The sequence below is a fragment of the Anopheles coustani genome, chromosome X, assembly GCF_943734705.1.
Source record: "Anopheles coustani chromosome X, idAnoCousDA_361_x.2, whole genome shotgun sequence".
In the NCBI taxonomy this organism is placed as follows: Eukaryota; Metazoa; Arthropoda; class Insecta; order Diptera; family Culicidae; genus Anopheles; species Anopheles coustani.
The window spans coordinates 3,290,870-3,303,981 of record NC_071290.1 but is presented as its reverse complement, the minus strand read 5'-3'; the positions used below and the strand labels follow the sequence as shown (position 1 = coordinate 3,303,981).

General features: G+C 48.4%; 3 protein-coding genes across 4 annotated transcripts; 2 read left to right on the top strand and 1 right to left on the bottom strand.

The window, feature by feature from the left end:
• The first annotated feature begins 1,656 nt into the window (after positions 1–1,656).
• LOC131268859 (sodium channel protein Nach) lies at positions 1,657–3,766 on the top strand. The gene is made up of 3 exons (XM_058271144.1): positions 1,657–2,396; positions 2,581–3,084; positions 3,160–3,766. Exons 1-3 carry the CDS (start codon positions 1,657–1,659, stop codon positions 3,764–3,766), a joined length of 1,851 nt encoding a protein of 616 aa, XP_058127127.1.
• Positions 3,767–4,733: 967 nt separating this feature from the next.
• LOC131269788 (ras-related protein Rab-40B) lies at positions 4,734–7,176 on the bottom strand. The gene is made up of 4 exons (XM_058272303.1): positions 7,077–7,176; positions 6,515–6,703; positions 6,264–6,442; positions 4,734–6,193 (listed from the first exon to the last, which is right to left on the bottom strand). Exons 3-4 carry the CDS (start codon positions 6,388–6,390, stop codon positions 5,532–5,534), a joined length of 789 nt encoding a protein of 262 aa, XP_058128286.1. The 5' UTR covers positions 6,391–6,442; positions 6,515–6,703; positions 7,077–7,176; the 3' UTR covers positions 4,734–5,531.
• Positions 7,177–8,223: 1,047 nt separating this feature from the next.
• Positions 8,224–11,449, top strand: LOC131269455 (casein kinase I-like). Of its 2 annotated transcripts, XM_058271818.1 has the most exons (4): positions 8,224–8,280; positions 8,354–8,538; positions 9,708–10,930; positions 11,005–11,449. In XM_058271818.1, the coding sequence occupies exons 3-4, from the start codon at positions 10,107–10,109 to the stop codon at positions 11,174–11,176; spliced, it is 996 nt and encodes a 331-aa protein (XP_058127801.1). In that variant the 5' UTR covers positions 8,224–8,280; positions 8,354–8,538; positions 9,708–10,106; the 3' UTR covers positions 11,177–11,449. The 2 variants fall into 2 exon arrangements, with proteins under 2 accessions (XP_058127801.1, XP_058127802.1); XM_058271819.1 differs by lacking the exon at positions 8,224–8,280 and having other exon boundaries at positions 8,297–8,538.
• Positions 11,450–13,112: the final 1,663 nt, after the last annotated feature.

The following is a 13,112-nucleotide window of genomic DNA, read 5'->3' as shown; positions in this document are numbered from 1 at the left end:
ATAACTGCGAGGACCTTTGGTTTTGCGGTCCCCCTGGCTTCCCTTCGGTCAGCTTTTGGTTGGACTTCAGGCATTGCATTCCCTGTTTTGGGGTTTTTTATTTTCATCCTCCGTAAATTGGATCCTCTCGGTGGACCCTGCCAAAACCCGAGATTCCACCGTTCGGCCTCAATTAGCCCTGCCGACTCGCAGGGACTCCCGTTGTTGGGCGGTCCAAATTTATCCGAACGACACACACACACACACACACAGATAACGTGCCCGAGATATTGCCCGAGAGGAAACTGTGTGCGCGATCGGCTGCATTCCTGGTCTCCACTCCCGGGAATGCTGCGCCCGCCATTTGCATCCGTTCCGGTCTTTAATTGGGTGATTTTATTCATTCATAAATGCATTCCCTTCCAAAGGAGGGCGTTTGCGACGGACGGCAGGGACGATGACTCACCCGCACGGGAAAACGTGCAGCGGCAAAGCGGCAACAAACGGGAAATCCAAACACTTACTCAGCAGAAATCGTGTCGCCCTCGGAAGCGTGGAGAGCATGGAAGCTTTTTTTTTAAACCAAACAAACCGCCCGTTGGACCTTGGCTTCCGGCTTCGGAAGCCGTTGCACCCTCTGGTCTGCCACCATCCCATCCCTTTCCACCTCGACCCAACCGAACGCGTAGCAACACGTTGCTAATGGACGTCCATTAGGGCCTTGGAGCGTTTGCCGAAACATCGATCGTTAGCGTGGATACCGTGCGTTAAAACCATTATGGACCCCGCCAGTCCTTGCTGACCCCCGGCAGCGTCGCAGGATGCACCAACCGTTCGATAAACCCGCCCAAATGTAGGCAATTCGGTGTCGGACACGAAACGCCAGTCTTCCGCGCCTTACGGTAGGCAAACCGAAACGCACACAAATTTGAAAAACAAATCAATTACAGCCCAACCGTTAACCCTCGCGTTCGTTGGATGTTCTACATGATAATAAGATATTGGAAAACATAACTTTGACTATTGCACGTGAGCAAAACACATCCCACTACCACTCACCTCTACGTCCAGCCTACCCGGGATTTATCTCATTCAGTTTACTCTTGATACTATTACAACTTTTAGTGTGAAACGTTATATTCCTCTAACATCTGCTCTAGGTGTTTAAGAATGTTCAAATTCGTTGAAAACACCACCAAACACACCGAATTTCCGTCTGAATACAACCATCTTTTACATCCAAAATGTTGACTAGGTTAAAATAATTGAGACTTCTAAACTTGTATGTTTTTCTACCTCTAACACTCACGATCTATTTAAATCGAATAAAAAGGGATTAATATAGATGTTAATGAATGTGTCAAATATACAAACTCGATCGATTTCGATGCAAAGTGAACGATATATTACTCGTAGATGGAAGCAGCGTTGTTTTGGTCGTAGACATTAGGGTTAGTTCGACTCGTCGGCAAGCGTCGACTTAGTCCGTGCTCGGGCTCGATTTTGTGACAATAGTTTTACACCTGCTCGGTGATGTTGGTGGTGCGATAAGCGACTGATAGCGTTCATTACCCTCGGGCACACTAATTAGGCGCAGTCACGCGAGCCGGAGGAGAAGCGAACGAGAATCCTGCCAGCGCACGAGCGCGACGGTTAGTTTGTGTCCGGGTGCCGCCGATGGATCCTCCAGCGAAGCAGCCCGGCGCGAGACGCGTGCGAGCCAAGGGCCCGAACGGGCCGGGCCAGCGGAAGAAGGGCCGCTCGAAGGCGGCGAAAGCGCGGCCAACGTTCAACACGCTGCGCCTGTTCCGGCGCAGCTTCATCGTGCAGACGAAGGAGTTTTTCGACAACTCAACGCTGCACGGCGTGCGCTACATCGCCGAGGAGGGCCGGCCGTTCTTCGAGCGCTTCATGTGGTTCTGCTTCGTCGCGTTCGGCTTCATCGCGGCGGTGGTGATCATCTTCAGCCTGTGGGAGAAGTTCCAGACCAACCCGACCATCACCGGGCTGGACACGGACTTCCACAACCAGCAGGTGATCTTCCCGACCGTGCTCGTCTGCCCGACCGCACCGTACGACGAGGAGGCGGTCCGGCGGGTGGCGTACGAGACCCTGGGCGGGTACGAGCCCGGCAGCGAGGTGTACGAGCCGTTCCTGAAGCTGCTGACGCAGCTGTCGTACGCCAACCTGCGCGAGGTGGCCGCCATGCTGAGCGATTTGCCCGCCCGGAAGACGCTGCGGACGTTCAACCTGCGGGACCTGGTGTTCCGGGTGGCGGTCCGCTGCAACGACACGTTCGCCATGTGCCGCTACAAGGACGAGGACATCGACTGCTGCGAGATGTTCAAACCGATGTACACCGAGCACGGTTTCTGCTTTGCCTTCAACGCGCGCTACACCAACAACAAGCAGGTCGAGTAAGTCCTCCCAGCGAACAGTTGTTCCCGAAAGTAATGGCGTAACGTTAATTTACACATTCCACCCCACAAACGATAGACAGGTTTTGGAATCGTAGCCGAGAAAATTCAAATCATTTTCGCTAATCCCATTCCGTTCTAACTCACGCTGGACACTTGTACCCTTTCATCTCTTCTCTTACAGACTGTTCAACACGGAGTTTTTCGTGCTGTTCGAGACGGACAAGAAGTGGGCGCTGACATTCGAGCCGCTGCGCGAGAGCAACATCTTCATACACTCGTACAACGAAATCTCCGGCTGGGACTTCCAGCCGCAGGTGATGTGGGACCTCGACTCGAAGGTGGAGTTCCTGATCTCGATGAAGCAGACCTACACGACCGAGGACGCCCAGCAGCTGTCGATCGGGCAGCGGAAGTGCATCTTCCCGGAGGAGGAGAAGCTGCAGTACTACCAGGACGCGTACACCTTCTCCGGCTGCATGAAGGAGTGCCGCATCTCGAAGAGCCTGAAGTTCTGCAGCTGCATCCCGCCGTTCTACGCCCCGGTGCGCCCCCAGCCGGCCTGCACGTCCGACAACTTTCAGTGCCTCAGCGAGTACGCGGACAACATCACCAGCATCTACAGCTGCCAGGGCTGCGAGCTCGGCTGCCTCAACACGGTGTACGACATAGAGAAGTACTCGAAAATGTAGGTGTATGCACAGCACACGCGAGCCAGTGGTCACATACTAACCTGCGTCTGACCTGAGTGTTTCTCTTCCAGCATGAAAACCGAAGAGGATCAGCAGGACGCGCAGGTGACGATAGAGTATCTGACCTGGCCCATCATCCGCTACAAGCGCGAGGTGCTGTTCGGCTGGGTCGACCTGCTGGTGTCGTTCGGTGGCATCGCCGGCCTGTTCCTCGGCTTCAGCCTGCTGTCGGGCGTCGAGCTGGTGTACTTCTTCACCATGCGCGCCTTCTGCATGCTGTACAAAAACCGCGACGAGCTGGAAGCGGCCGAGAAGGAGCAGCAGATCAAGTCGATGAGCCGCCACGAGCTTGGCCTGAAGCCGCTCGGAACCCCCAGCACCCAGCAACAGCAGCAGCAGCAGGTGCAGTATAGCAGCAACGAACCGGCGTCAACCGACAAGCAGGAGGTGTTCGTCAAGCTCATCACGAACGACTACAAGGCGGGCAACTACCTGAACGTGGACCCAGCATACCCGGGGCTGAACCGCAATCGCTTGAACCAGCTGCGCGCTCAGAATCCCACGAAAAGGAACCTCTTTCAGCTGGGCCACGGGAACAACGATAGCAACAGTAAGTACATGCTGAAGAAACCCACCCAAAGCGAGGGGGGCTACATCTACGATGGCTACTTACCGTGAAATGCCCTCAGAGGTGCTGCTAGCGGTCTCGTTTCTCTAACTCTCAAACATACATCGGCTTTGCATTGATATATCCGCAAAACTTCACATCGCATCGCAACCTAGAGGCGATTCCTTCAAATAATCTTTATTTTCTTAAACATCATACATATGTTACCTAAACAAATAAAAAAACCACATCATAAATATATATTTATATATGTATATTGAAATCAAAGCATAGCCTTAAAAAGTGTTTGCGTTTGCTTTCGTTTTATTTCCGTCAACTACTCCTCGCTAAGACCTGTTGAGTCTAATGGAGGAGGGGGGAGGGGCAAACAAATCGACTTACTGGGGGGCCAAAGTTCTTGGGACCTGACTCCTACACATTACACGTGCACGTTGCAGCCAGTTGGGGGTTCTGGGTTTTGTGCGTTTCAGTTTATCTCACTCTTCACAACGTCAAGAAAATGTTGCTGATTGTACTGATTGGCTTTAAGATATCGCTTTCTATTGTATCAATGTGGATCATAACGCTGTGCTCCGTCCAACCGCTCGAATTTCGAATCCGACAGCGTTACAATTCATCATCGAAATTTGTCGTCGGTGCTGACCTGAGGGACTTTAACAACTCGCGCAGCTTTCACCCGGAATGGGGCCAATATGGCGCCGCAGTTTTGTTCAAAAGGGAGCAAAAACCCTAGTGATTTTAGTGTGCTCCAAGCTGGACGAAGGTAGTTCAATCGTCGGCACATACGTAACGGTCGGGCGGACAATTTAACCACCTTTTGCGGACCCTCCGGACGCAACTTCCGTTAGTGTTTAGTTGTACGCTATGCTTACAAATGACTGTGAGACTGGGACCTACGCCACAAAAAAGAAAAATTCTAATCACACGACATATCGTTGGGAGTAAATGAGTAATGCAAAGCCTGTCACAGTAGAAAAGTGTATGTATGCTGTGTGTATGTGTGTTTGTGAATGTATGTGTGTGTGTGTGTGTGTGTGCTGAGGTTAGAAATACTTTTAAAGTCGAACCTCCGAATGCTCGCTATTTTAAAGGGCTTACAAAATATATATATATGTCATTCCAAACGCAATACTCTCCTCTGTCCTTCTTCGTTTCTTCCTCCTAGATGCCCGCAGCGATGACTACGCTTTCTTTCTCCCCATCTCTAACTCTCTCTTTCTCGTAAACTACATATACCACATTTTTTGCTTACAGTGTAATCGTTAATGATGCTTATCTACGTTCGTAAGTTAATAAAATTAGTATTTGGTTCGTTCAGTATCAAATTTCCTCTGCCCAGCTTTCGGCCAGCAAAGCGGCCCGCACTCGTTGAGCAACTCATGTTTCCTTGCGCTTCCACGCAAGGAAACTGACCTTCCGGTTAGGTGGTTGGGGATTAATACGATGCGAAAATGGTGCAGCGTGTAAAGAGGCTGCCAGCCAAAACACTTGCCGTACCGACATCACCCGCGCCAGCGCTTTGTTGCATGGTGTTGCCAGAAACCGAAACAAATGCCGAAGAAACACGGACGATGTAGCATGGATGGGTTTGCCATGGTAAAACGAAAATTGATTAAAAGTTAGGGGCAAAGGGGGAGAAGGTATATACACACTTAGTTCGTTTGCAGGAAAATCTGCAGAATGCGACAATTGTAACGGTGTTAAAAAAAATAATAAGAAACAGAAAGAACTTCTTCCGCAATGGCCTGTACACATGGGGCTAACGCAGAGCGTCAACTAACAAAAAAAAAGCTAACCTTGCTGCCATGACAACAATCAGGAAATGACACATCCATTCCGAACGTTGTGTTTCAGGTGGTGCGCGGAATTGGTTTTGCATTTGAGATTCTTCGCCGTCGAGGCGGAATTGTTCAGCACGGTGTTTAAGCACTGGGACGAGGTGAGCGCGTACGATCGTAGGTAGGACTTGACCGACGGTGGCAGCGGAAGGCTATCTATCGTATATACATTCGTTCGCCGGCAGATACTCCGGCAGCACAGCTCCTGCAGCGACAGCACCTTGTTCGAGCGCCAGATACGCTCCATGCCGTTCCGGTGCAGCGCCATCCGGGCGAGCTCACAGAACGACTCGCGGATGTTGAAGTCGCACAGCGGGGAAATCTCGAAGCAGGCCATCTTGTTGCGGGACGCGTACAGTTCCGCCTGCTTGGCCGCCACCTGCCGCTTGAACGCCAGATGGAGCCGATTGCCGACCAGCACCTTCGGCACGCCCGGCGCGTGCTCCTCTACCTCCTTGAGCCACCGGTTCAGACCGTCGAAGCTCCACTTGTTCGTGATGTCGTAGACGAGAATGATGCCCTGGGCCCCGCGGGAGTATGAGCGGATGATCGTGCAGAACCGCCCCTGCCCGGAAGTATCCCAGATTTGCAGCTTCACTCGCTTGCCATCCAGCAGAATTGTGGTTGTTTTATGTGCCGCTAGGAGGGGAGGAAGGTATACAATTTCACAATTCGTACGTTCGAAAGTATCAAACAACGAGGTACTCACTTCCACTGCCACTGCAAAACGGACTTTCCGTCGAGCCATCGTCCAGCCCGGATAAAATTTCCTGCTTCCCAACGTCGCTGTCGCCAACGAGGAGAACCTTGAGCAGATAGTCATACTCTTTCGCCATATTCTACTTTGGTGGGAGTTGCTTTCGCTGCGATGCTTCCGTTTTGTTCGATCTGTCGAAAAGGGGAACGAAATGGAGCGTAAAGAAATACCATCCGGTAGCCAGATGCTGCGCACAAACATACCAAACAAATAAAATCTTTAGCGATTGAACCATCTCTCTGGTGAACTCGGCTTCACAGTCAGCACCAGTTCGTAGGTCAACAGAGTGCGCCAAACGGTGGAACGAGAGATTGCACAGCATGGACGTGATGTGTTTACCTTCAGAGGAATGTCATTTTCTGTCACCAACGCATGGAAATACGAACGACATCCTACGGTCGAAAGGAGCGAAGGAAAAAATCTGCATTACTGAAACAAACCTATTACGCTGAATCTATCGCTATGGCAATGCGATTGGTTGAATGATGGTTGGTTGTTGTTGATTTTGATTTTCTTTGCTGCATTACACACACCGTGCGTTAGAAACACGCAAGATTCGACAACCGGACGATAAGAGCATTAATCCGTAAACACACAACGACGATGATTCTGAATCTGCGTAGCAGAATGCAGTACAAATGGGCACGTCTGCTATAGACACAGTAAACTCTGGACTTCACTGGGTATATCTTACTATTCCGCGATGTACCAAATAATCCCCGTTTCTTGCTCGCGCAGGTGTTAATGCATTTGAGCAAACCGTACCTGTTAGCACTATATCAGCCGAAAAAAGCCTTTATGCGAAAGGAAAAAAGGCATAACAGCACTACTCTGGTGCGCAAACATGAACCATTCGTAAAACTACAACTGCACAAAGAAACGAAAGGAAGGATCGAAGAAAAAAACACTCCTTCTATGTCACCTTTCCATCTGTCATCTTTCGAAAACACAAGGTTCCTTCATGAGTCAGGTTTTTATGGAACAAGTTTTTGAAGAAAACATTACAGGCAAATGAAATAGATGAAAGCACGGAACATTTTTTAAACGTTTCCGTGTCTTTACAAAGTTAGAAAATATATTCCCAACAGTGCAGCGTAACGAACGCGTGGAACGAAAGATGTGTCAATTTTGAAGAATCGCACTCGCCATTATAGCAACTCACGTTTATAGGGGAGCTGTCAACATTGCACGAGGGTGTGACAAAGCTACAAACATTCACTCGCTGCATTCCTACATCCGCACATATGATTCACATTCGCTTGGAAAGGCACCTTAAGCCCCAGTTCCACATCCGAATCCGACGTGTAGTGTGATTCGGATGACTCAAGATCGAAAAAATGTTCACGAATGGAAGGACCAGTTCGAAACTTATCTACGAATGTAAGTTTGACATTTGAAGCTTCTTCTGTCGAATGTGAGGTAGTACCAGCGCAATAAATTCTTACTTTCATTTATTTTCTCGCTAAAACTGTTTTTATAATCGTAAATTAAAAAGAATGGCAGCTAAAGTAAAATATCTGTCTAGTTGTATGCAGCAACTTGAACTTTGACATCAAAATTCCAGTCAAAAGCAAATCAGAACCGGTCGTGCTCGGTTCAGATTTTAAGGAAGGAATGTATCTGTCAAACGCAGTTGGCAGTAAAATTCTGCGGGGGAATTGAGCAAAACGAATTTTAACTGCATATAATTTTCGAAATGGTGAGATTGCTATTGAAATTCAGCTCCCAACAAATACAAAATCCATCAAACGATATTAATATTGTTGCATACGATAAAAATCCAACAATTTGCAAGGAGTTGGCAACGGTTAGATTAAATTTCGGTTCTCAAACGTCAAACTGTTTCGAATTCACAATAGCCCTCGATTCGAAACTCCACCAGTGGACGGACGGCTTTAGCTTTATGCTTTGCCGATGATCCGCCATATTGACGTTTGGTTGATTTAGATATCGTTTGAGTTTCTGTGTGGTTAGTCTTCCGTTTTTTCGGGGGATATTTGCGCGATCGCTGACTCAAGTATCTTCTCATCGACTCGTTTCAGCGTATTTAGATGTAAACTCGCCCGCCAGCAGGTCAAGCGAAAGGAAGCGGAAATTTGTACAGTTCTTCAGTTTTCAACGAAACGTCGTGTTCGCACGCACCACCGAGTGTTAGCGCAGCATTTGTGGTGAGGAGAAAAGTGTGAAACAAAAACCAGATCGCATGGAAAGCTGCGGCCCGCGGAAGGTAAGTCATATTCGTCGTATTCATTGTGTGGTTCGGCCCAGCATTTTGTTGCCCTCAAATTGATGTGTGTGCAGCCGCATTCGGGACCCCGATTAGGGCTTGGAAAAATCAATCGCGAAAAATTGATTCCGCTCCGACCGTGGCCTTTTTCCCTTTGGCAGGTAAAAAAAGAAAAAAAAAGCAATGGACGTCAGATGGGCTAGTAGAAGGGGAAATCAAAGCAAACGTCGCGTGCCTATGTGTTAGTGAATATGTTCCGCACATTAGAGACCTAAAAGCTGGATTTGGAGACACTCAGAGTCAGTCCAATTGGTGGACGATGTTTTAGGTTCATTTCCGTCCCGAACTGCGTGTGTTTTTCTTTTAGTTTTCCCGAGCTGGCTCCCGAGTAAAAAACTACGACGAAAACAGCTGGAGAACGGTAGGTTTACCCGTGCCCTGTGGTCAGCGGACAACGGGTTGGTTCCATGTTGACGAACTCTCAATTGGGTGCATCCGAGCAAGAATATGGTGCGAGGCCAGCGACACACACATCGGGGCTCCGCATCGGGCAAAACGGTCCGTGAGGTAGCATCTCGGTCTCGGTATGCGTGTGACAAACGTAACAATTGTAAAATGGCGTTGGAAAATGGAAACAATAGGTCGAAACAGAAGACGAGATTCGGATGTGCAGACCAACTCTACCGAATTCTAAAAAAAACCCCATTGTGCTTTACCTATCCTTGTTTGAGGTCTAGATCTACGTGCAGTTGACGTTTTGGAAGTGCTGCGTGATTGGTCTGCACCGGAGTACCTACCAAACCGAGCTTGATTTTAGCCCTTGTGTTCTACTAGGTTGTGTACTTATTTTCTGCTCAATGCTAGTCTGTACGTTCTTGGAGTAGACAGTGATCATAGTCATAAATAATAATAAAGTCATAAAGCTAAATCATAACTCTTGCAGCTAAAGAATGCCAAACACGTTAGTCATTCGATGCAAATGCGCCCTACGCGAAAAGGGGGGAGTTCTAGTACCGCAATGTCCAATAGAAGATGCTTCAAAAGGAACAAAACAAACAATCGGGGCAATCGTATTAGCGTTCGGATGTAGCTCCGTGTGTTTTGCATCATGCTTGCAACGACTAATAAATTCTATCCTCTTTCTATTTCTTGTATTTGTCTATTTTTAGGACCTACTTTACTACCTTTACACATGTAGTGCTTGCTCTTGAATGAAATATCGTTACAGGTATTTCTATCGACATCGGTAATAAAGCCGGGCGTTCATTTAACCGCAACTAAGCGAACGACGAGTCGATTGCGGCGCTTTGCCAACGGCGTGACATCATTCAAGAGCAAAACTGTGTGTTCCATCAATCAAACCGCAAGCAAGCAAGCAAAGCCACTTGCGCGCCATCAAAAAAAGCACGTGAAAAAGTGTCAACCTTTTTGTTAAGTACTGTACTGATAGTTAAGCGAAAAACAGCAACAAAAGTCCTTTGGAAGAAGCACGTGTAGCCGCCGCCAACTCCTCCACAATTGTTCCGCCGGCGCCTTAGCCTTAGCAAGAAGCAGGTTACGAGATCAAAATGAACGACTTCATCGTAGCCGGGAAGTACCGCATAATCCGGAAGATCGGATCGGGCTCGTTCGGTGACATCTATCTGGGCATTAACATCACAAATGGGGAAGAGGTGGCGCTGAAAGTGGAGAGCATTCTCGCGCGCCACCCGCAGCTCACGTACGAGTACAAGCTGTACAAGGTGCTGACCGGTGGCATCGGCATCCCGCACATCCGCTACTTCGGCCAGGAGCGCAGTTACCATGTGTTGGTAATGGATCTGCTCGGCCCGTCGCTCGAGGATCTGTTTAATTTCTGTAGCCGTCACTTTACGATCAAGACCGTACTCATGCTCGTGGACCAAATGATCGGCCGACTCGAATATCTGCATATGAAGAACTTCATCCACCGTGACATCAAGCCGGACAACTTCCTGATGGGCATCGGCCGCCACTGCAACAAGCTGTTCCTGATCGACTTCGGGCTTGCGAAGAAGTACCGCGACTTCCGCTCGCGCGTCCACATCAGCTACCGGGAGGACAAGAACCTGACCGGCACGGCTCGGTACGCATCGATCAACGCCCATCTCGGCATCGAGCAGAGCCGCCGTGACGATATGGAGTCGCTCGGCTACGTGATGATGTACTTCAACCGCGGCTCGCTGCCATGGCAGGGCCTGAAGGCGACCAACAAGAAGCAGAAGTACGAGAAGATCTCCGAGAAGAAGATGTCCACCCCGATCGAGGTGCTCTGCAAAGGCTTCCCGGCCGAGTTCGCCATGTACCTCAACTACTGCCGCAGTTTGCGCTTCGAGGAAGGGCCCGACTACATGTATCTGCGACAGCTGTTCCGGTAAGCCACAACAAGCTCGTGCCATTTCCTGCCAACAGCATTCCTTCATCGCTCATTATTGTCTCTCCTTCCAGGATTCTGTTCCGCACGCTGAATCATCAGTACGACTACACCTTCGACTGGACCTTGATGAAGCAGCGAGCGATGCAGCAGGGCAGCAGTAACCCGCCGGCGGTTACCTCCGGCGAAAACAAACGCGAGGAACGGCGCGACAAAGACAAGCTGTCGAGTGACACGGACGAGTAGAATCGATGTGGAAGAGGATGAGATGGATGAGGAGGAGGAGGATGATCAAGATCGTTTATCGAATTGCTGAGCGGGGTATGTACGACGCGCGCGCTAACCAGACGGATGGCCGCCGAGGAAGAAGAAAAGAGAGAAGATATAGGAAGGGAAGGGGTAGGTGCGCGGATTAGGCTATACGAAGATTAAAAAAAAAAAAGATACACAGTTAAGGTAAGATACCGCATGCTCTAGAGATGTAAGTAGAAGTTAAAACACCTACCCTAAGCTACTAAACATCCGTTAAACAAATTAGGGGTGATACACAAATTGTACTGACTACACGTACGACTACAGATAGGAAGGGAGAGTGCGCAAACCGAGTGTGCGAAAGGAGAACAAAGCAGTCAGACAGCAGACAGACAGGAGAGGAGAAGTGCGGAAACAAACATAATATTAGGAAAAACAAGTCCGGTTTTGTCACATTGTCCGCAATCTTACGGTCAGTTTTGTTCCGTGGCGTAACTGTTTAGGGATTTTCTATTGTATCTTTCATTTTCTTATAACCTTTATTTGTACATCCAGATACGTTCTTTATTCATCCGTTTTTGATCAGGAAGGAACTTTTGTATTTGTTTTATTTTTTATTCTGTTCGGCACCATTACCCAATTACTTGGAAAATGTGGTTTTACTTAAATCTTGCCCTCTGAATTGGTCTGGCTAGTCCAAGGCGAGTCATGTGGCGAAAGATGTAGATTTCCACCCTTACTTTTTTTTTTTTCGACTGGGTATAGGTCGGTTGAGGGTCCGCGACATCCGAGCGGTAGCGCCGGTTAGAAAATCGGCCCATGAGCGCCGGGTTCTCACCACCTCGACGGCGTGGGTTCGAATCCCAACCGAGACCGGACCCTCCCCTGTACGAGAGGACTGACTATCCACGTACAACAGGGAAACAAGTCTCGTAAGCCCTTAACGGGCAGGCATGATCAAGTGGTCGTTACGCCAAGAAGAAGGAGAAGAAGGTCGGTTGGCAATGTCCGGGCTCCTTCTCTTTCGGAGTTATTTTTTTTCCTATATTATTACAAGACAGGTAGATGGGTTGGCAGGCGTTGTACTATGCAACACGGGAGTGAGAGATTAGAAAAAACAGAACATAACGCAACAGAACTCAACTAAATTCATCCTCCCTATTATGCGTTTATGTTACTGTCTGGAATCAGTTTCTTCTATAAATAATAAAACGAACAAGGATTAAATTAAATCACGCAACACAAAACCCAGCACAAGCTACACGTGAGTTGAACTTGTTTTTGACAATTGGTTGGTATTTGGAAAACGGAGGGCATTGTTGTTTATTCATTGTTTTACATAGGTACGTCAATTATTTCAAAAGGTCGTCCTGTCCTGTACTGAATTGCATACATTGTGATTTTCCTGAAGTTTATTTAGAGTTTAAAAACAGCTCGACGAACTATTCCAGCAATCAGGCAGTATGTTAGAACTGTGTGCATATGGCCAGCTCCGTTTATTGGGTTGTCGTTGCTTAGTCTTTTGAGAGCGCCGTCTTGAGATTACGTTACAGATATTCTCATTTTAAAAACAAAAGCCAACTTCCTCTTCCTCGATATTTATTTTAACCCGAAAAATCTTTAACATGATATCCATGATTCCTCCACGGGAACGGGAATAAGCGTCGGTTGGAATTCATGGATCCTTTGCTAGCAAATAATTGCTACGACTGCCTCCGATGCGCGTTGAGCCGAAAAACCCGTACCCAAGCAGCGAACGCAACCTTCTGTGTATATATTACATGCAAAACGGCTTTATTTCACTATATTCTGGTTCAAACGATTCACGGAAGGACATTCGCGTCGGTGCGATTGCGGTGCGTTACAAAATGTATAACAATTTTCCGTTGTCGCGGTCACCGACAATGTTTGCTAAACTCCTGCTACTAGG